We start from the raw sequence: 23,061 nt of genomic DNA, 5'->3' as shown, positions 1-23,061 counted from the left end.
AAGGAGCTGCTACGTTCAATGCCTACCAAAGAAAGCAAGTGGCTGGAGATGACGGAGCTACTGTGTTTAACGCCTACCAAAGAAAACAAGTGACTGGAGAAGAAAGAAATAATTTAGGGCTACCACAAAGTTGTAATTTATATGGGAAAATCAATGACCAAGATGAAACCAAGAGATCTAACGACGCATATTCACCGACGACACAAAATCAAATAGGCTCCTAAACTTTCAACAACTTCTGTCAAGCCCAAAATAGTTTCAATAGTTATAATCAGCCCCCCAAACAAAAGGAAAAATTGTATTGTGACTATTGCAAACGTTGTAATCACACCAAAGATACTTGTTGGAAGCTATATGGTCGTTCTGGATCCAGTAGAACAAAGACAAAAAAGCCCACAACAAATCAAGCTACTTTAACCAATCTAGGATCTACAACAGGACTCTCATCTGAACAATATGATCAACTGATTCAGCTTCTAAATCAGGTACCAAAAGGTAGTGACACTATAACTTCTTACGCAGGTACGATTTCATGCTTAAATACTTTTATTTCCCCAGATGTTTGGATAATAGATTTAGGGGCTAGTGATCATATAACATGTTCTCCAGAATTTTATACCAACACCAAATATTAATCCCCTCCAACACCTATTAAATTACCTAATGGAACCACAACTCAAGCCACACAAATAAGAGATGTCCAATTAGATAAACTCAAACTAAAAAATGCACTTTGCATACCCACATTTCGTTTCAATCTCATCTTAGTATCCAAAATATGCACAGACAACAAATGTGTAGTAACCTTTCTGCCTACTATATGCGCATTTCAGGACCATTCGACTGACAATCTGATGGGCTTGGGTAATGAACAACATGGGTTATACTATTGGACACTAGACCCCAAGACACTTCCTTTATTCAATAAAAATTGTATTACTCCTACCTATTGTAATACAAATCAAATTAATAAAGTGTCATTCATTTCCCATCAAAGATTAGGGCATTCGAGTATTGTCCCATATCCAAAGTGTCCTATTTGTCCTCTCGCTAAACAAACTCGCAATACCTTTCTCATAAGTACTTCTACAACTACAAAACCATTCCAATTGATACATTTAAACATTTGGGGACCTTATAGTACACCTAATTATGATGGCTCCAAATATTTTATTACCATTGTAGATGACTTCTCACGTGCCATATAGCTATACCTTATGAATTCAAAAGCCCAAACACACTCTTTTTTCTTGAAATTTATGTCCATAATCCAAACTCAATTCCACACCAAAGTCCAACGAATCTGAACAGACAATGCCAAAGATTTCTTTAACCACACCACCACCGCCTATCTTGACTCTCTAAGAATTCTACATGAAAGTTCTTGCCCTTACACACCACAACAGAATGGGGTTGTGGAACGAAAACATAGACATCTATTGGAAGTAGCCCGTGCCCTCAAACACCAATCCAAAATTCCACCTAAATTCTGAGGAGATTGTATGGTCACGACAGCCTATTTGATCAACAGAATACCAACCAAAGTTCTGGATGGGAAAACACCTTATGAACTTCTCTTTGGCAAGAAACCAAACATCAGGAACTTAAGAGTATTTGGATGTCTTTGCTACTCCACCAAACCATAACAAGTAGACAAATTTGACACCCGAGCAACTCGCTGTGTATTCATGGGATATCTTCCACTACAAAAGGGATATCGTATGTATGATATGGTTACAGATAAATTCTTCATCAATAGGGACATCGCATTTCATGAAGATATTTTTCCCTTTGGTGAAATTAAAGAGACGACACCCACTGGCTTAACACTTATGAAGCACACTAAGTTCCTGGAACACGAGTATGACATCATCCCATCATCTCACAACATTAACAGTATATTGACAAGATTTGACCCTACACAAGGTGTCGAGTTACCTTTATCTATTATATATCCAATTTCATCATCCATGGATGTCCCAGTTACCTCTGATGATCCTGCATAGGTTCTATTGAGGCATTCATCACGATCTAGAAAACCTCCCATTTGGAGCACCGACTATGTTTGTGTTGTTTCCTCTGAACCATATGTTATTTCTTAATATATTAATTATGACAGGTTATCTCTAGGGCACAGAGCCTGCATCAGTCACATCTCTAAACATCATGAACCTGCCTCATGTTTAGAAGTAGTTCAAACACCTCATTGGTGTCAGATGATAGCAGAAGAATTTGAAGCTCTGTACCTCAACAACACTTGGGACTTGGTACCGCGCCTTTCTCATAGGAAAGCCATTGGCTGCAAATGGGTCTGTAAGATAAAACACCAGGCTGATGGTTCCATTGAACGTTATAAAGCTTGATTGGTTGCAAAAGGATTCATTTAACAAGAAGGCCTTGATTACCAAGAAACCTTCTTGCTTGTCATCAAACATGTTACAGTTCACACACCTCTTGCTATTGTAGCCTTTCATGACTAGTCGCTTCATCAGATGGACGTTCACAATGTTTTTCTTTATGGGGACTTAGATGAAGAAATCTATATGAAAGTTCCATCTAGAATTCGCAGACAGGGGGAGAATTTGGTTTGTCGACTGCGAAAGTCCTTGTATGGCCTGAAACAAGCATCTCAACAATGGAACACCAAAATTACAGAAGCATTGATTAAGTTAGGTTTCAAACAATCAAGACATAATTATGTCGTGTTCACAAAAAGACAAGGAAAATCATTCATATGCCTCGTGGTTTATGTAGATGATATCCTCATAACTGGGAATGACACAATCGCCATAAAAGAGCTGAAAACTCACCTCCATAATTCATTCAGGATAAAAGATTTAGGGTCTCCAAAATATTTCTTAGGGATTGAAATTGCTTGATCTGAAGATGGAATCGTCCTCAGCCAAAGGAAATATGCCTTGGAATTAATAGCGGATACTAGACTATCTGCTTGCAAACCAAGTATAATCCCAGTAGAACAAAATGTCAAACTTACTAGTCAAGAGTATGACCATAATAGTGAAACAACAGAAGACCCGCCACTACAGGATCATCTCGAGTATCAACGACTAGTGGGACGACTAATCTACCTCACAATGACCAGACCAGACATTAGTTATGTAGTTCAGATCCTCAGTCAATTTATGCATGCACCAAAGCAGTCTCACATGGATGCAGCCTTAAAGGTGATTAAATACCTAAAAGGATGTCCAGGTCTAAGGCTGTTATTCCCTCGAGATAAAAAACTGAAAGTAACAGCTTACTGCGACTCAGACTAGGGAACATGTCCCATGACAAGGAAATCACTGACAAGCTTCTGTGTAAAACTTGGGGATTCTCTTATCTCATAGAAAACGAAGAAGCAATCTATTGTCCCTCTCTCTTCAATTGAAGCAGAATATCGGGCAATGGCAAAAACTACTTGTGAAATAATATGGATTCGTGGTCTATTAGAGGATTTGGGCGTGATAATCTCAGAACCAGTTGAACTCTACTATGACAATAAGACGGCAAAGGATATCTCTACTAATCCAGTCTTCCATGAAAGAACTAAGTATATAGAGATCGACTATCACTTTGTAAGAGACAAGATACAAGAAGGATTGATAAAACCTTACCACATTCGAACTACAGAACAGTTGGCTGACATATGCACCAAACCTTTGGGATCAAGACAACTTCTTTACCTCCTACACAAGCTTGGAGTTTATGACATCTACAAACCATAAGCTTGAGGGGGAGTATTGGAAATTAGAATCATATCCACATCCCTGGATATCATACAAATCATATTCCAGAAATCATGCAAATCATCCTATCATATCCAAGATTATTTGCTATCACATCCCTAAAGATCATATCTACATTGATGAGCAAATTATTTTTCTTCCTTTTCTTTTGTACAAATATTATGTTACCAAGTATGGATTAGGATTTACAGTATATAAACCATAGCATGTAAAGATTGAATAATAAGTAATAGAAATACAATATTTTTCATTTACATTTTCTGAGCTTCTCTGGTTCAGTGTGATGAGCCAACTCTGCTCTCTCTGATTTTGATAGTCAGTACTTTAATAAAGTGGAAAAAAAAAGGTTAGGTATGGGAAATTTCTTGGCTCTTTCTTGGAAACTTCAGTCATGAATTTAAAATAACACACAGGTAAACATGACCAGGAGAAAATTATATACCATGTTTAAAACCATAATTCAACAGAATTAGTAAAACAAAAAAAAAATATACCATGTATAAGGCGGCTGGAGCATTCTGGATTCTTGTGGAGTGAAGAAAATTCTGGACAGAAAATGAGAGAGTCAGTGCCCTGTTATAACATTTCCCCTTACCAATTATTCTCATTAACTGTTGATCTTGCGCCCGTATCGAGTTGTTAAGATATTTTCTTGAATCTTTACCCCACATTATTTATATATTAAATTTGTAAAGATATTTTTCTTTCTGAAGGCATTTATCCTACATTACTTTCTTTTAGGTTAAGCTTTCTCAAAATTAGAAACCTCATAAATCGCTAATGGCAATTAAAAAGTGTAGCTGGACATTTTGGTTCATGGACATTTTGGCAATTATATATATATATATAATGGCTCAAGATTTATCATTAAAATGAAAATTTGGGATTAGAGTTTATAATGAAAAGAGAAAATAAAAATTTTATATTAAGAAAATTTTAATAAGTTTATTTCATAAATAATGCTTTTGAATGACAACATTAATGGAAAAATACTAATAAAGGGAAGACAGAAACAGGTTCCACCAATCTCCTTACTCTCTCTGTTCGCTCCACATTTCCATATTACACATAGTATTTGCTACTGCATTCTTATTTCTGTAAGCTGATACACAACCCACAAGCTTTATTCAAATCTGGAAAACAATAAAAAGCTATTCCATAAATACAAATGTTCAAACTCAAAAGCTAGGCGACTAAAGATGAATAAAATTTGAAAGAAAACAAAGTAAAAACACAAACAATCACCTCAAACATGGTTATTGGATGTTTCAGTCTTTCTAGAACTTGGTGTGGGTATTGTCCTTCGCAGATTCCCAAGTAGAAACTTGTAAGCGCGGATAGAACTCCCTCATCTGCTTGCCACTCCTCCAATTTACAATCAATATCTAAAATTTCAACCCGAGGAAAACTACTTGCTGTGCACACCATCTTCTTTCCAAGATAACAATCATGGCCTAACGTTAGTATTGCGAGGTTCAACATCTTCCCCAACACTGGCATCGGATCGTCTACAAGTTTGGACTCATGTAATGATAGGCTTTCAACATTCAGCAAAAGAACATGCATATCTTCTGGTAGTTTCTCTATCTTCCTGCTTAAGGTTAAGTCTCAGAGAATTCGGCAATGAGAGAGCGGCTGCAACGCAGAAAAGAATTGATCATCTGATAAATAAATTGATAAAATTTGAATGCTTTTCAGGCTGGCAATAGAATCAAAAGTGAAGTTCGACTTTGTTTCATATCTCAGAGAAAGGTGTAGCTCTCAAAGATTAACCAATGTTTCTAGATTTGTTTTAGTCAAAGTTTCACCATTTACATATTTGAGAGTTTGAAGATTTGTCATATTGTCTATCCACAGATATTGCCGTCTGAAGTTTCCAATCAGATGCCTCAAATTTTTCAGCTTGCAAATTTTCGTTGGTAGAGAGACTGCACTACTATCGCGTATGACTAGAGTTTCTAGATTCGACAAGTTGAGAATCGATTCCGGAATATGGGAAATCCTTGAATCCCTAAAACCCAAATACTTCAAGTGAATCAACTTACCTATATCCTTGGGTATGGACCAGGGAAAAACCGGAAGACTATCCAACTCGAGCACTCTTAGAAACCTGAATTTTTTACAGAAAGTTGATACGAATTTCTGCGGTGTTAGATCTTCATTAATGAGATCCGACAACAAAAGAGAACGCAAGACCGGAGTACACTGTGGAAGGCACATGGTCCCTTTCATCCAAGAGTAAACTTGTCGTTGACATGATTGCCTGAAAGAGTGAGCTGATGAGTTTTCGATTCCATCATATGTATGCATAAAGTTGAGCTCTGTTGCCTTTCGAATCGTTAATTCCCTCAATAGATCATAAATTCGACATGCTACAAGCTTGCCCGACAACGTTTTCTCTTTCTGGATGAGGCTCCTATTATCAACTCATTCAAGTAATTGCGAGCCACATCTTCCATTATTTCTTCGTTGTGCGATATGAAACCCTCAGCCTCCGACAAGCGAATCAGCCTATCTGTGTCGATTTCAGAGTCTTCTGGAAATTGACTTAAATAGAGAAAACATAACTTCAATTGATAAGGTAAATCATCAAAGCTTAAAGCCAACAAATATGTTATATGAATCGAATCATCACTTAATTTTTTCCAAATGTTTTTTCGTGCCGAATTTCACTCTTGTGGTTTCTTTGTTGAAAGTAAACCACCCAATACAACAATGGCAAGTGGTAGACCGTGACATTTTTCTACCATCTCTCTTCCCATCATCTCTAGTCCTTTATCTTCTGTACTTGAATTCCGAAAAGCTTTATCACAGAATAACTGCCAACTCTCATCTGAATTTAAAAAACGAAGTTCATGTACATAAGTTCTTTCATCTGAACGCTCTGCAACATCTTTGCTGCGAGTGGTAATAATTACTCTGCTACAGTTCTCATTGTCTGGAAAGGCTCTTTTGAGGCTTGCCCATGCTTCTTTGTTCCATACATCATCAATTACCACCAAATATTTGTGCCCTTGCCAAGATTTATGAACATGCCTCTCCAAATCTTCTTCATTCATTCTCTCTAATTCCTTCACGAAAAAACCGAAAGATTTTATAATTTTTCGAAGTAGATCTTCAAGTTGGAAATGCTGAGATACAGAAACCCAAGCACTATCATGAAATTTTTGTTTAATTTCACTGCTTTTGTAAAGTTTTCCTGCAAGGGTTGTTTTGCCCAAGCCACCAGTGCCCCAAATAGAGATCACATAACGTCTTGGTTCATTATCAAGCAGTTTATCCAACAGTTTTTTGATCTCATCCTGGTTACCAACTACGTTCACTTCTAAGGAAAAGGAGGTGATTCTTCTCAGCTGTTTCATTCTTCTAACAGCATGGCTGTTTTCGTCCCTCTTGATATTGATGTCTCTCAGGCCATATAATTCACGTCTACGAGAAACATCACTGAGTTTCTTTTTCAGAGATCTAATAGAAAATATGGGAAATATTCTCTGTATTTCTCTTCCAAAAACATTGTATTCTCTTTGAAATATTTTCTCATGGTATCAGAGCCATGAGTGGGAACATAAATAGTGAAAAAAAGGAGGACAGTGACGCCTCAACTAAATTGACGATGTCACCATACTTTCTTTCGGCAAATGATAATCCAGGTATTATTATGCAGGTTCAATTGAACAGAGAAAATTATGACGAATGGGCAAGAGCAATGAGGACAGCGCTTCAAGCCAAGAAAAAGTATGGGTTCATTAATGGTTTCGTAAAGCAGCCTTCAGAAGATTCTTCAGAGCAAGAAGATTGGTGGACTGTTAACTCCATGCTGCTATCGTGGATATTGAATACAATAGAACCGACATTGCGATCAACCATCACATATATGGAAATCGCAAAGGATCTTTGGGATGATATTAAGTAGAGATTTTCTGTAGGGAATGGACCACGCATTCATAAGCTCAAAACAGAATTGGTGGAGTGGAAACAACAAGGGATGACTATAGTGAATTATTATGGAAAATTGAAGATGATATAGGAAGAATTGGGAAACTATGAGCAGAACCCGGTGTGCAGATGTGGAGACTGCAAATGTAATATTGGTATAGAATTGGATAAGAAATGTGAAGAAGAAAGGTTGCATCAATTCTTAATGGGATTAGACGATTCGGTTTATGGAACAGTACATTCCAATATTTTGAGTACCGAGCCACTTCCAAGTTTGAATCAAGCATACGCTATAATGATTCAAGAAGAGTGGGCTCATAATATAACTTGTGGAAAGGAGTAGTGAAGTGAGCACATGGCTTTTGCTATCCAAACAGGATCGACTTCAAAGGGATGAATTGGAAATAAAGATAAGTCCATGGTACGTACAAACTGTGACAAGCTGGGGCACAACGCTGAGTTATGTTTTCAGCTGATTGGTTATCCAGATTGGTGGGGTGATAGGCCAAAAGGCAGCAGACATGGATTAAGACGTGAACAAGGAGGATCAAAATAATCTATAGCCTCAGGTGGTAGAGGATGTGGTGGACCAATTAGAGCCAATGCAACAATTGTGACATCACAGGAAAGCAAGACAACCAAGACAGATAAAGGAAGTTTGAGCAGACTAAGTAGCGAGCAATGGAACATACTGCTTAATTTTTTGAATGCTCAAAAGGAAGGAAAGATTGAATGGTACGGAATTGATAATTGACACTAGAGCTTCTTATCATATGGCAGGAAGACTTGAATTAATTAGCAACATAAAAAATGCTCATCCTGTCCCGATTGGATTGCCAGATAGGAAGGAAACCATGGCTGAGAAGGAAGGAATTATGATGTTAAATAAATATATAAAATTGAACAATGTTCTATATGTTCCTAATTTGAAGTGTAACTTGATTTCTGTGTCACAGCTTATTGAAGAGATGAATTGCATAGTTCTGTTCACTAACAAATTTTGTGTAATACAGGACCACAATTTGAAGATGCTGATTGGTGCAGGTGAGCAGCGCGAGGGGCTCTATTACTTTCAGGGAATTGAAGGCGTGAAGTGTACTAAGGCTTTGAAGACGGTGCAGAAAGATATCTTTGAAATTTGGCATCAAAGGTTAGGACATCCTTCTAATAAGATTGTTAGTTTATTGCCATTTGTTGACAATAGTAGTGATAAATGTGCCAGTTGTGAAGTTTGTTTTTGAGCAAAACAAAATAGAGGAGAGTTTATGTCTAGCAATAATAAAGCGTCTAGTATTTTTGAAATGATTCATTGTGATTTGTGGGGTCCTTATGAAACTCAAACCTTTTGTGGTGCACATTATTTTTTGACAACAGTTAATGATTATTCAAGAAGTGTGTGGGTTTATTTGTTGCAAAATAAATCTGAAGTAGGACAAACTCTTTGTAATTTCTTTGCATTAATACAAAGACAATTTCAAGGTAATGTAAAAGTAGTGTGGAGTGATAATGGGACTGAGTTTACTTGTTTGAATGATTACTTTGTGAAGAATGGGATAATACATCAAACTTCTTGTGTTGGGACCCCTCAACAAAATGGAAGAGTAGAACGGAAACACCAACACATACTTAATGTGGCACGTGCACGTCGTTTTCAAGCAAACTTGCCCATTGAATTTTGGGGAGAATGTGTGTTAACAGCTGCATATTTAATTAATAGAACTTTATCTATGTTGTTGAAAGGCAAAACGCCTTATGAATTTTTGTATGGTCAAGCTCCTTCATATGAAAATGTTTGAGTGTTTGGATGTTTGGCTTATGCTCATAACTAACAACGGAAATGAGATAAATTTGCTAGTCGAAGCTGCAAATGTGTGTTTGTTGGATACCTTTTTGGAAAGAAAGGATGGAGCATGTATGATGTGGAAACTGGTGAATTGTTTGTTTCAAGAGATGTAGTCCTTTGTGGAAAATCAGTTTCCTTATATACATAAAACCAATGACAAACAAGAGAAGACTGGTCACAATGTTGTTGAAGATTGTTTGGGTGAAGAAAAGTTGGAACACTATAGGATGCCTGAACAAGAGAAAAATGATGAGAGTGATGAGCAGTATCAAGATTTGACTGAGCCCAACAGCAATGCCCAAAATCAAGATATGATTGTAGCAAGGAGGGGTGGTATCACCGAAACTGAACAAGATCAACAATCTGAAGTATTACTTGGTCGTGGTCACAGAGAGGAACGTGGATCTGTTTTGTTACGAGACTTTGTCTTAAACACCGTGAAAGTAATGAGTCCTTCTGCAAACTCACTCGATCATCAGCATTCCTCATGTAGTCCTTATCCTATTACACAATATGTGAACTGTGATAAATTCTCTATGCATCACCGTGCTTTCTTAGCAACTATTACTATAAGTGTTGAACCTAATTCTTTTGCTGAAGCTGTAAAAGATGTACGATGGAGAGATGCTATGAAGAAAGAAATACAAGCTTTGGAAGATAATGGAACATGGATTGTAAAGCCATTACCACCCGACAAGTAAGCAATAACATGTAAATGGGTGTTTCGGACCAAGTATAATGCAGATGGAACAATTGAACGTTACAAAGCCCGATTGGTTATTCTTGGAAATAGGCAAGTTGAAGGAATCGACTACAATGAGATATTTGCACCTGTAGCAAAAATGGTTACAGTTCGCACTTTTCTTGTAGTAGCTGCAACTAAAAATTAGGAACTTCAGCAAATGGATGTGCATAATACATTTTTACAATGAGATCTACAAGAAGAGGTGTACATACGCATGCCCTTTGGCTTTTACGCTCATAAACCAGGAATGGTATGTCATTTGAAGAAGTCTTTATATGGGCTACGACAGGCTCCTAGATGTTGGTTTGCAAAATTGACTTTTGTTTTAAAGGAATATGGCTTTAGACAATCCTATTTTGATTATTCCCTTTTCACTTTGCGAAAAAGCAAGGTGCAAATCAATGTCCTCGTCTATGTTGATGACATTATTGTGTCAGGTAATAATCATACGACTATTCAAATATTTAAGCAGTATTTGAGTAATTGTTTTCATATGAAGGATTTGAGAGTGTTGAAGTATTTTTTGGGTATTGAAGTTGCACGCAGTTCCGATGGAATTTATTTGTGTCAACGAAAATATGCTTTGGACATTATTTTAGAAGTTGGTTTACTTGGAGCTAGACCAGTATCTTTTCCAATCGAACAGAATCATAATTTGGCATTAGCCACAGGTGTTTTTCTGCATGATCCAGAGAGTTACAGATGTTTGGTGGGTTGACTTATTTATCTTTCGATCACTCAACCTGAATTATCATATTGTGTGCATGCATTGGCTCAATTTATGCAACAACCTCAAAAAGAACATTGGGAGGCTGCCTTAAGGGTGGTTCATTACTTGAAAGGAAATCCTAGCCAAGGAATTTTGCTCAAATTGCAAAGTGATTTGCATCTTTCTACTTGGTGTGACTCCGATTGGGCGAGTTGTCCTCTGACTTGTCGCTCTTTGACTGGTTGGTATATTCAGCTAGGTAGTTCTCCAATATCCTGGAAGACCAAGAAGCAACACACTGTTTCTCGATCATCGGCTGAAGCAGAATATCGATTTATGGCTATGACTACTTGTGAATTAAAATGGTTGCAAGGACCATTATTGACTCTTGGTGTAGATCATTTGACTCTTGTACGACTATGCTGTGACAGTCAAGCAGTTTTGCATATTGCCGCCAATCCCATGTTTAATGAATGCACTAAACATATTGAGATCGATTGTCATTTTGTTCGTGATGCGATTCATAGTGGTGTGATCCAACCAACATATGTTCCCATTGGTTCTTAGTTGGTTGACATTTTTACTAAAGCATTGGGTGGTCGCCAATTTGAGCATCTTCTTCACAAGTTGGGCACTCATAATCTGCATGCTCCAACTTAAAGGGGGGTAATAGAAAATAAGGGCAATATTCTCTGTATATTAGTTGTATAGTCTTGTATAGCAAGAAAATATTAGTTCCTAATTACATGCTTATTTAGGTGGTAGAGATTTTCTTTCCTGTATAAGTGTTTTCTACGTGCTAAATTAGTTCCTAATTTCTAGGACTGTAATACTATATATATGTGTGATTTCTTGGTGAATAAAGACAAAACTTTCTCTTCCAAAAACATTGTATTCTCTTTGAAATATTTTCTCAAGATCCAATCTTCTTGCCTATATTGTATTTGCGAGAAGATTTAGCAACCGATTTCTTAAAGCCAGTAAAGAGTCCGTGCTTTCTTTCTGAAGACTCTCCTTCTTCATTTTTTTTATCGACTTGGAGCTTGAATTCATCTAAGACATCCTCAAAATCATAAGCAATTTCTCGGATGTCAGACACCCACTGTTTTATCAAAGGGTTGTCAACCTGTTTCTCCTCAGCATCCTTTATGAAACAATTCATCCATTCCAGTTCTTTTCTCAGTGACTCCACTTCATCTTTCACTCCACTTAACAAGGCTGCTTCTTTGATGAGATAGTCCCCAATCCTCTCCACTGCAAATGACACTACAACATCCACCATATTTCACAAACTGAATTTTTTTTTTTTTTTGGGCTCTTGAAGGAAGATAACAGCAATGAACTCTTTTTTGAGTTTTTCTATTTCAAGCACTAAAGAGATGGATGGCTTTAAATTATCAATCTATTTTCTTTCATAAAATAATTTGGCCCTTTGATTAAACTTGGTCTAAAATTCTTCAAATTTAAACATAGGGTAACATTATTACCTTTCTTTTTTTTGGGACCACACGGATATTTGTTGTAACTTGCCAACTTCTGAGAATGTTTTGCCAAAGTATTACATTATTTTCTAGGAAGAAAATGATACCACTGGCACTTTACCTAATATCAAGAAAACTTTTCATCCAACGTCATGGTTGGATTTTATTTAGGCTAAAGGACTATTTCCCACCCAAGGTATGATGCGTTCCCAAGTTTTTCCTTTTAACTTTGATAATCTCAAATATCCACTATGAGCAGTTAAAATTAACGAAATCCTAACCCCTTAAAATTTGATCTCTTTTTTGCCCCCTAAACTTTAAAAACTAAAAGTTTCTTCCATCCTAAGTTTTAAAAAATGACAGTTTCACCCTAGGGTTTCATTTTGAAAATTTCGACGTCATCTTCGACTCCATTGCTGACAACCTCTCCCTCCCGAAGCATCCTCTCCTTTCGATGGTCTCTCTCCTCCCATTTGGATGTCCGATCGACGTCAGAGAAGCGATGGAAGATGATCGATGTCAGAGAAGCGATGGAAGACAAAGAACTTCATCGAGAAAGACGAAGTTCTTCGTCCTCCCAGACGAAGACGAAGTTGTCGTCTTCATCTGGGAAGACGATCATCTTCCCAGAAGATTTTTTGTGGTCTTTGTCATCCGCGATATTAATTAAAATACGCATTAATTTTTTCACCTATATTTTTGTAGGTAAATTTACAGTTACTTTATCTCTTTAAATAAATTTAATTTTGTTTTTAATAATCTCTCTCAGCTAATTACATCATCATCTCGACTAATTACATTAGATTCGATATAATTTTTTTTCAACAATCTTTTTAGCATATTAACTTATTTGAAATCAATTTTTATTCTAATACATATCAAAATGAAAAGATAAATATAAGTGCGAAGAATGATGCGAGTACAAGCAAGTACATATGGGTACGTATGGGTGCATAAGGGTGCGTGTGGGTGTGTAAAGATGCGCATATATTTACTCACCCATACACACTTTTTTATATATATAAATATAAATAATATTTAAAAATTATTTTTTATATATATAATGCGTGAAGATGCATACATTTTTTCGTACCCGCGCACCCTTAAGCACCCACGCTTATCCTTACACATACGCACCTTTACCCATCCTCACGTACTCTTACGCACCCACACGCACCTTTTTAGCATATTAACTTATTCGAAATCAATTTTTATTCTAATACATATTAAAATGAAAAGATAAATATAAGTGCGAAAAATTATGCGAGTACAAGCAGGTACATATGGGTGCAAAATGAAAAGATAAATATAAGTGCGAAGAATGATGCGAGTACAAGCAGGTACATATGGGTACGTATGGGTGCATAAGGGTGCGTGTGGGTGTGTAAAGATGCGCATATCTTTACTCACCCATACACACACACACACATATATATAATATTTAAAAAATATTTTTTATATATATAATGCGTGTAGATGCGTACATTTTTTCGTACCCACGCACCCTTAAGCACCAGTGCATATCCTTACACATACGCACCTTTACCCATCCGCACGTACTCTTACGCACCCACACGCACCTGCTTGCACTTACACCATTCTTTTCACGTATATTCAGCTTTTCATTCTGATCTGTATTAGAATATAAATTAATCAGTTTTGGAATAAGTTTTTGATTCTTCGAATCATAACTTACCAAATAGAATACACTAAAAGGTTGTCAAAAAAATTATATCGAATATAACATAATTAACCGAGAGGGTGATGTAATTAGCTGATATATGTATTATTGAAAACAAAATTAAATTTACTTAAAAATTAAAATCGCTATAAATTTACTTAAATGATTTATACGAAAAAATTGATACCTACCTTAATTAATATCCCTTGCCACCATTAGATTTACAGTGATTTCATGTTTTTTTTTTTTTTTTGGGAATTTTGTCCCCCTTAATTAATTGTGGTTGTAACTAAACGGTGGTAGGGAGGTATCCACTTCATAAGTAATTTTACAGCACTTGTTGCCCAAATATTGAGAATTTAAGTTGAATCGGATTACGAATTCAAATTTTCAGTTTAAATAATCAACCTATTTTCTTTCATAAATTGAAGTTTCATAAAATAATTTGGTTCTTTAAATTAAACTTTGGTCTAAATTCTCCAAGTTTAAAGATAGGGCAACATTGTTACTTTTTTTTTGTTGCCACATGCCAACTTGCGAGAATATTTTGCCAACCTTGACTTTTGTTACAGCGTGATGTTTGAATTTTAGCCTTTCGTGGTTTTTGTCACCACTAGATTTACAGTGATTTGATGTTCTTTTTTGGGAACTTTGTCCTCTTTCATTAATTGTGGTTGTAGCTAAACGGTAATATGTATCGATTTCATATGTAATTTCACAACACTTGCTGCCCAAATGCCAAATATTCTGAAAAAAGAAAGTGTTATGTTTCTCTGTTTTAGAGAAAAGATTTCACCAAGCAAAGCTGAAAAAAATCCTTAAATCCTTCTCTTTGCTTCTTCTTTTATTCTGAGTTTTTAGCCCAAAAAATTCGGGATATTTTCAGTTTTAGAGAAGCTTATTTTACATAATCTCATTTTGTTCTTATATATCCCTCGTTTAATTTTCTTAGGAGGCCTTTGATTTGAGTAATATTTTATTACCAAAATAGAGAAATTACCTTAAAGATAGATTACTGAGAAGATTATTAGGTATAAATAATTACTATGTTTGAAAAAATTTGATAAAAATAGATGATGTAAATAATTAATGTATTTGGTTAACGATAATAAAAAAATACTAGTAAATTATTTTACTTAAATATCCTTGAATATAACTATTTTTAAATATTTTTTATATTATTTGTTATATTAATTAAAAATAAATTTATTTTTGTTTTAAAAAATTAATAAATAATAATATAATTATAATAAATCAAGATTATCTTGGTAATTTTTTAATACATAAGATAAAAGTGATAATTAGGTTACCACCTATATTATCTGTCACGATAACATTGATAATAGAAGATTACTGTAATAATTTATTACTGACAAACAAACAAAGTAATGTAAATAATAAAAAATAGATTATCAAAATAATTTTTAACACATTTCAACCAAACGGCTCCTTAATGTTAATTTACTTTCGACAACATTACTCTCTATACATCACAAAAGAAAACATACATACATACATACATATATTTGTGTAAATTCAATCAGCAAAAGACAAGTCCTATGAACCAGTTTTCCAAGAAGTACGGTTTCACACATTAAATTAAGATATTACTCGCCATTTAATCTGACCATACGAAAATTAATCGAAATTTCCTTTGTCATATTTTGCTTTTGGCCAAAGGACTTATTCCCACCTAAAGTATATTATTATCTCAAGTTTTTTTTATTAATTTTAAAAATCTTATTTATCTATTTATGAATAGTTAAAATTAATGATTTCAAAGATAAAATCATCATTTTATCTATAATATTAAAAATAAATTAAAATTTAATTTTTTTTCCCCTCTAAACCCTAAAAACTAACTATTTCCCCCTAGACTAAGTTTTAAAAATTGACATTCCCCTTTAGGGTTAAATTTTCAATTACTGACACTAAATCTGACGTTATCACTAGCAACAAATCTTCCTCAACGCATCACCATGCTAGGGTGGTCTCTCTCCCCTTTTTTGGAATGTTGGCCGATGTAAATCTGACTTGGAATGATTGAGAGCTTCATCAGGAGATCACTCTTCAACTTTCTAGGTTAGATTTGCGTCAGCCAACATTTTAGAAGAAGGGAGAGGGACTGCTAGAGCATGGTGATGCGTCGAGAAAGTTTCGTCGCTAGCGATGACACCGAATTTGGCATTGGTAATTGAAAACGAAACCCTAGGGGGGAATGTCATTTTTTAAAACTTGGTTTATGGGAAAATTGTTAGTTTTAGGGTTTGGGGGAAAAAAAAAAATCAAATTTTAAGAGGTTAGAATTTTGTTAATTTTAACCGTCTATAGGTGGGTAAATAAGATTTTCAACGTTAATGAAGGAAAACTTGAGATAACAGCATACTTGACGTGGGTATAAGTTATTTGGCCTTTCTTTTTCTTAGCTGGCCAGCTTCTTCATGCAAGCATGAAGTCATCAACTTTTATATTAGTTAACCTAAGCTCTAGTTTAATTGAATATCATTATTCAATATTCAACATTATCTTATGAGATATTATTGAATTAATAAACAGTGGATCAACCTAATTAAACAAGAGCTGGCTACTTCCTAGCTCTTTGTTTTTGAAGATCATTAAAACAAAACGCTAGAATGAAATTCAACTTTAATTATTCATATATTTCGCTAGTTTAAAGCCCCACATTTCTGTCTTAAAGGAATAAGTCCAACTAATGAGCTGTAACCACCAACAAGTATTTCAAGGTTCCTAGAAAATCTTAGATTAATAATTCGTTAATTAGTTTGTCAATTAATTATTAATTTTGGTTTATACCCGGAAACATCCTATTGTAAGTATATTTCATTTTCAATTTTCTTATTTTTAAATTAAAAATAATAAAAATCATCTTTTAATTATTAAAATGGAAAACAGTGTCTGAATATTTTATTGATAATTTTTCATCTGTGACAGAGAAATATCGTGATTATGCAATAAAAAATATTTTACCATATTATAGATTAATTTATTTACGCAATGTATAATTACAATTTAAAAATATAAATAAGATATATATCATCACTTATTCATCCTCAATGCATAGAAAAACATCTTTTATGACCCGATCCAGTAATTTAAATTCAACTTTTACCAAACCTTTCATACACTTGAACCAGTATCCCAAGAGTATGGTTTCACATACACCCTCAAATTAAAGAGCTTTTAGGCTCGGACCTAGGGCTGGATTCGAGCTGAGCCAGCTCGAGCTCGGGCTCGACTCAGCTCGATCGAGCTCGAGCTGGCTCGGCTTGGCAGGGCATATTTTTTAAAAAATTTTAAAAAAATTTTTTATACAAAACGACGTCATTTTGATCCATATATATACACAAAACGATGTCGTTTTGATATGAAAATCGAGCCGAGCCGAGCCGAGTTCAACTTGAGCCGCCCCTAAATAAAGCGAGCCGAGCCCGAGCTCGGCTCGGCTCGAATCCAGCCCTACTCGGACCCACTGGCGCTTCTAAAAATGTCTCTCTCTTCTTCTTTTCTTTTTCCTTTTTTTTTTTTTGGAATTTCAGATCTCAATTAATTAGGTCAGTCAGTTTAATTGATTGTTTTGGATTTTAGGGCTCAATGGATAACTAGTTATTTTTATTTTTTATTTATTTAAAGTGCTTTTGTATTTGTTCTTCTTCTTTTTGTTCGACTTTATCGTGTCTCTCCATTATTTCTATACCGATTTACTTATTTATATGTACATTTGTTTCTTTTAAGAAATGCTCTTTTTTTAATTTTTTATTATTAAATTTTGTTCCAAGTTGATCTCATTTGCATGTTTTTTTCATTTAACTTTTATGTTCAAATACAACTCAATTAGATTTTGCTGAGGCAAAAGGATATGAAGCTGCTTTGCACCTCACATCTCAGATTATATTAGAATCTATTAAGTATCTGTTTAAACATAATGTGTGCAAGTCATAAGCCATCGATGGTACCAAAAACCGAAATTGAAGTTGATTGAGGAGGGTTGGAAGATACCAACCGAACTGAGCCCGACTTGTTTTCGATAAAACCAAGCTCGGGTTCAAGTTCAAACTCATTGAGCTCGTTAAATACATATTTGTGTTTGGTTCGTTTCATAATTTTAGTGTTCGAGCTCACATTTTAAGTTTGGAAGCTCGACTTCAGGCTCATATTTTAGGGAATAAATGGTGTCGTTTATTCCAAGTTAAATTTTTTTTTTTTATTTGAGTGAGCGGCTTGCAAGCCAAGCTCGGCTCGCTCAACCCATATTCAGGTTTGGGCTCGTGTTTGTTTTTTGTTTAAAATTCAGACTCGCATTCGTATTTGAATTCATTTAAGGGAAGTCGACTCAAGTTCGTTCGAGTAAAACTTGTTTTGAATCCAAATAAACTCGCTTCGTATCTAGTCCTATGATTGAGTAAGTTTTGGGTAGGATCCTATCAAAATCTGAGTAACTCATCAATTCAGGTAGAACCTGCTCAGCCCTACTCACTTTAAAAGGACAAATTGTGATCATCATACCTTAGTTATTTAAACATTGGTATAGTCACTTTAATTTTTAATTTTAATTCACCTTTAGTTGCAGTTACATTCTATGAAGAGCTTGATTGAAATTCAGGTTTCCAATATATTCTATCTCAACACTAAAATAACTCATGAAAGATGAATAAAACCTTGTTTATAATTCTTAAGCCTCCTCTACCAAATGTACGTGTTTTAAGTGAAAGGGGTGTACTTCAGAATCAAAATCAACACCACTTCGACGCAGTCATTATCTTGTACGGGCTCAATCTTTCATCAAGGCTTTGGTCAGAGAAATATTTCTTGAAAACCTTAGTCTTCTCCGAAGTGAACACAGACCCAATTCAGCCCAAAACCAACCCTATATGCTTCTAGGCTTAGATATAAGCCTATTTTTATTTTGCAATTAAAGAAAAAAGAACCCACATGGCACGCTAAACCGCATCAATAGAATGCTCTTTCCAAACCAAAAACCAAGCTCAGATTCAAGCCCAAAGTGAAGTTAGCTGTCTTTTGGCCACCTCACAAAATTCCATTCTAGTGACGATGGTATGTTTTTTTCAAAAGAAAATTTCTAGTGAGAAATAAATTTATCATGTTATTTTTATACGGTCAATATACATGTTTTTTTTCACATTTCCTCATACTAATCATTTTATTATGATTTTTAATATTTATAGACCATACATAAAATATAATAAGTAGGTTTTGTCAAACTATTTTATATTTTAGGATTGTACAATTTCCTGAAAAGTAAATTAAGTTTTTTTTTTTTTTGGCCTTTTCAGATTTTCTGTTTCTCTTACTTTTATTTTACGCTATTAGTGTGTTAGATCACAAGCAATTTTTAATAGCATAAATCTAAAATAAAAATAATAAAGTAGTTCTCTTCCTATCAAATTTTAATAAGTTTATTTCATAAATAATGCTTTTGAATGAGAACATTAATTGAAAAACAGTATTATAGAGAAGGCAGAAAAAGCTTCAGTAAGCAGATACACAACCCACAAGTATTATGGCACTTGGATAAGTAAAGAGGCTTACATGTGCAAAACGGAAACAACAAAAAGCTATTGAATAAATGGAAATGCTCAAACTCAAATGCTGGGCGAGAGATGAATAAAATTTGGAAGAAAACAGAGTACAAGCACAAACAATCACCTCAAAGAGTGTATTGAACTATCAATACCTCTGACAAGCATCTGTTTCAATGTAGGCGTGCAACTGATTTCAATCTTTCTGGAAGTTGGAATTGTTGGCTGTAATTTATCAACTCCAAACCTGTAAGCACAGGTCGAGCTCCTTCCTCTACTTGCCACTCCTCCAAATAATGTGTTTCAATATCTAATGTTTCAACCCGAGGAAAAGTATTTGCCCTGCACATCATCTTCTTTCCACGAAGACAATCATATCTTAGCTCAAGTATTGTCAGGTTCAACATCTTCCCCAATACTGGCATCGGATCATCTACGAGTTTGGACTTGCGTAATGATAGGCTTTCAACATTCGGCAAAAGTACATGCATATCTTCTGGTAGGTTCTTTATCTTCCCACTTAAGCTTAAGTCTCGGAGATGTGGGCAGTGAGAGAGCGGCTGCAATGCAGGAAAAAAATTATTATCTGATAAATCAACTGATAAAATTTGAATGCTTTTCAGTTTAGCAATAGAAACGAAAGTAAACATCCTCTCGCTTTCACGGTACAGAAATAGGTGTAGCTCTCGAAGATTAACCAATGATTCATGATTTGTTTTAGTCCAAGTGTCATCTGCCACACGATTAAGAGTTTGAAGATTTGTCATATTGTCTATCCGCAGATATTGCCTTGTGCAGTTTCCAGTCAGATGTCTCAAATTTTTCAGCTTGCAAATTTCAGTTGGTAGATTGAAACCAAAGAACAGATCAGTGAGTAAGTCCAGTGTTTCCAGGTGAGACAAGTTGAGAATCTATTCCGGAATATGGTAAATCCCTGTATCCCTCAAACTCAAATACTTCAAGTGAATCAACTTATCTATATCTTTGGGTAAGGACCAACTTGATCTTCGCCGGAAATACGCAAACTCGAGCACTCTTAGAAACTTGAATGTTTTGCACAAAGTTGATACGAATTGCGACATTGTTGGGCGTTCTTTATTGAGATCAAAGAATAAAAGACAACGCAAGAGCGGATTACACTGTTGAAGCCACGCGGTCCCTTTCATCCCAGAGTAAATAGCTTGTCGCCGACATGACAGCATGGAAGAGTGAGGTGCTGAGTTTTTCATTTCGTCATAAGTTTGAATAAAGTTGAGCTCTGTTGCCTTTTGAATCATTAATTCCCTCAAAAGATCATGAATCCGACATTTGACAACCTTGCCCAGGCGCGTTTTCTCTTTCTGAATAAGGCTCCTGTTAATCAACTCATTCAAGTAACTGCGAGCCACATCTTCCATTATTTCTTTATTGTGCGGTATGTAACCCTCAGCCACCCACAGGCGAATCAGTTTATCTGTGATGATTACACGGTCTTCTAGAAAATGTCTTAAATAGAGAAAACATAACTTCAATTGATAAGGTAAATCATTAAAGCTTAAAGCCAATAAATATGTTATTTGAATGGAATCATTAATTAAATTCCGCCAAATATTATCATGTACCAAATTCCATTCTTGTGGTTTCTTTGTTGAAAGTAAGCCACCTAATATAACAATGGCAAGTGGTAGACCACGACATTTTTCTACCATCTCTCTTCCCAACTTCTCCAGTCCTTCATCTATATTTAAATTCGAAAAAGCCTTTTGGCAGAATAACTGCCAACTCTCATCTGGCTTTAAAAAACGAAGTTCATGTACACAAGTTCTTTCATCTGAACGCTCTGCAACATCTCTGATCCGAGTAGTAATAATTAATCTGCTACCGTTCTCATTGTCTGGAAAGGCTCTTTTGAGGCTTGCCCAGGCTTCTTTCTGCCATACATCATCAATTACCACCAAATATTTGCGCCCTTGCAAAGATTCATGAACATACCTCTCCAAATCTTCTTCACTCATTCTCTCCAATTTCTCCGCTGAAAACCCAAAAGATTTTATGATTCTTTGAAGAAGATCTTCGATGTTGAAATGCTGAGATACAGAAACCCAAGCACAACAATCAAAATTTCCTTTGATTGCACTACTTTTGTAAAGTTTTCCAGCAAGGGTTGTTTTGCCCAAGCCACCAGTGCCCCAAATAGAGATCACATGACGCCTTCGCTTATTCGCAAGCAGTTTAGCCAACAGTTGGTGTCATCCTCGTAGCCAACAACTTTCTCTTCGAAGGAAATGGAGGTGGTTTTTCAAAGCTGTTTCATTCTTCTGACAGCAAGGTTGTCTTCATCCCTCTTGATATTGATGTCTCTCAGGCCATAAAATTCACATCTACGAGAAACATCACTGAGTCTCGTTTTTAGAGATTCAATCTTCTTGCCAATATTGTACGTAGTTACCTTCTCCCTCCCCTTGCGAGAACATTTAGCGACCCATTTCTTAATGGCACTAAAGAGTCCGTGCTTTCCTTCTGGAGACTCCCCTTCTTCATCTTTATCACCGACATGAAGCATGGATTCATCTAAGACATCCTCAAAATCATAAGCAATTTCCCGGATGTCAGACACCCACTGTCTTATCAAAGGGCTGTCAACTTGTTTATCTTCAGCATCCTTCATGAAACAGCTCATCCATTCTAACTCTTTTTTGAGTGACTCCACTTCACCTCTCACTCCACTTAGCAAGGCTGCTTCTTTGATGAGATAGTCCCCAACCCTATTCAACACAAATGTCACTACAGCATCCACCATATTTCACAAACTTGTTTTTCTTTGTTTGGTGCCCTTGAAGGAAGATAAGAGAGTTTCTTTTTGGAAAGAATTGACTGACTTAATAATCAATCTTTTTTTTTGGAAACAAATTATATTGCTCGTGTTGCATGAAGGGTGATTTTCTATCAAAGTAATAATTGAAGACTGGAATAAACGAAGAGTGGTGGAATAAATGAAGAGCGTTGTTTTCCACAGAAGCAACAAATGAGTGGCATTAAAGTCTTGAGTGTAACCCAAATTAATTGGAGGATTTGCTTCTTCCCCTGCTTCTCCTCTTTTCTGCTTCTACTGCATCTTTCTCGTTTCACTTCTAATTTTTTTTAACTATGTTTATAATATGTATCTGTTTATATATATCTTTCTCATTTCATTTTCTTCTCTTTTTTGCTTCAACTTCATCTTGATATTTAAATTATGTTATATCGTCTGTTTGTGTAATACAAATATAAATATGTTAATTATGATATTGTCTTGTTTATAAAATACAAGCTATGTATATTTCAATTATCATTATTATTTAGTTTAATTTTTCTATTATATTTATTTTTTTGTTTGCAAA

At 35.3% G+C, this 23,061-nt stretch overlaps 3 protein-coding genes across 3 annotated transcripts; all 3 read right to left on the bottom strand.

The window, feature by feature from the left end:
• Positions 1–6,201: 6,201 nt before the first annotated feature.
• LOC123194055 (disease resistance protein RPP13-like) lies at positions 6,202–7,213 on the bottom strand. The gene has a single exon (XM_044607188.1). The coding sequence runs from the start codon at positions 7,109–7,111 to the stop codon at positions 6,419–6,421; it is 693 nt and encodes a 230-aa protein (XP_044463123.1). The 5' UTR covers positions 7,112–7,213; the 3' UTR covers positions 6,202–6,418.
• Positions 7,214–19,875: 12,662 nt separating this feature from the next.
• LOC123212335 (putative disease resistance RPP13-like protein 2) lies at positions 19,876–20,469 on the bottom strand. The gene has a single exon (XM_044631475.1). The coding sequence runs from the start codon at positions 20,467–20,469 to the stop codon at positions 19,876–19,878; it is 594 nt and encodes a 197-aa protein (XP_044487410.1).
• Positions 20,470–20,613: 144 nt separating this feature from the next.
• LOC123212244 (putative disease resistance RPP13-like protein 3) lies at positions 20,614–22,481 on the bottom strand. Its single transcript, XM_044631365.1, has 3 exons — positions 22,005–22,481; positions 21,304–21,897; positions 20,614–21,207 (listed from the first exon to the last, which is right to left on the bottom strand). Exons 1-3 carry the CDS (start codon positions 22,479–22,481, stop codon positions 20,614–20,616), a joined length of 1,665 nt encoding a protein of 554 aa, XP_044487300.1.
• Between the last annotated feature and the right edge of the window lie 580 nt (positions 22,482–23,061).

Source organism: Mangifera indica, chromosome 1 (assembly GCF_011075055.1).
Source record: "Mangifera indica cultivar Alphonso chromosome 1, CATAS_Mindica_2.1, whole genome shotgun sequence".
NCBI lineage: Eukaryota > Viridiplantae > Streptophyta > Magnoliopsida > Sapindales > Anacardiaceae > Mangifera > Mangifera indica.
This window is presented reverse-complemented; position numbering and strand designations above follow the sequence as displayed.

What these genes read in the sequence shown, in the direction of transcription:
- LOC123194055 (XM_044607188.1), bottom strand. Translation starts at nt 7,111, where the DNA reads ATGAAACAGCTGAGAAGAATCACCTCCTTTTCCTTAGAAGTGAACGTA.
- LOC123212335 (XM_044631475.1), bottom strand. Translation starts at nt 20,469, where the DNA reads ATGACAAATCTTCAAACTCTTAATCGTGTGGCAGATGACACTTGGACT.
- LOC123212244 (XM_044631365.1), bottom strand. Translation starts at nt 22,481, where the DNA reads ATGGTGGATGCTGTAGTGACATTTGTGTTGAATAGGGTTGGGGACTAT. An exon ending in GGGATGAAGACAACCTTGCT is followed by an intron (nt 21,898 to 22,004) that starts GTCAGAAGAATG and finishes CTTGCGAATAAG; the next exon opens with CGAAGGCGTCATGTGATCTC. An exon ending in AACCACAAGAATGGAATTTG is followed by an intron (nt 21,208 to 21,303) that starts GTACATGATAAT and finishes TATCAATTGAAG; the next exon opens with TTATGTTTTCTCTATTTAAG.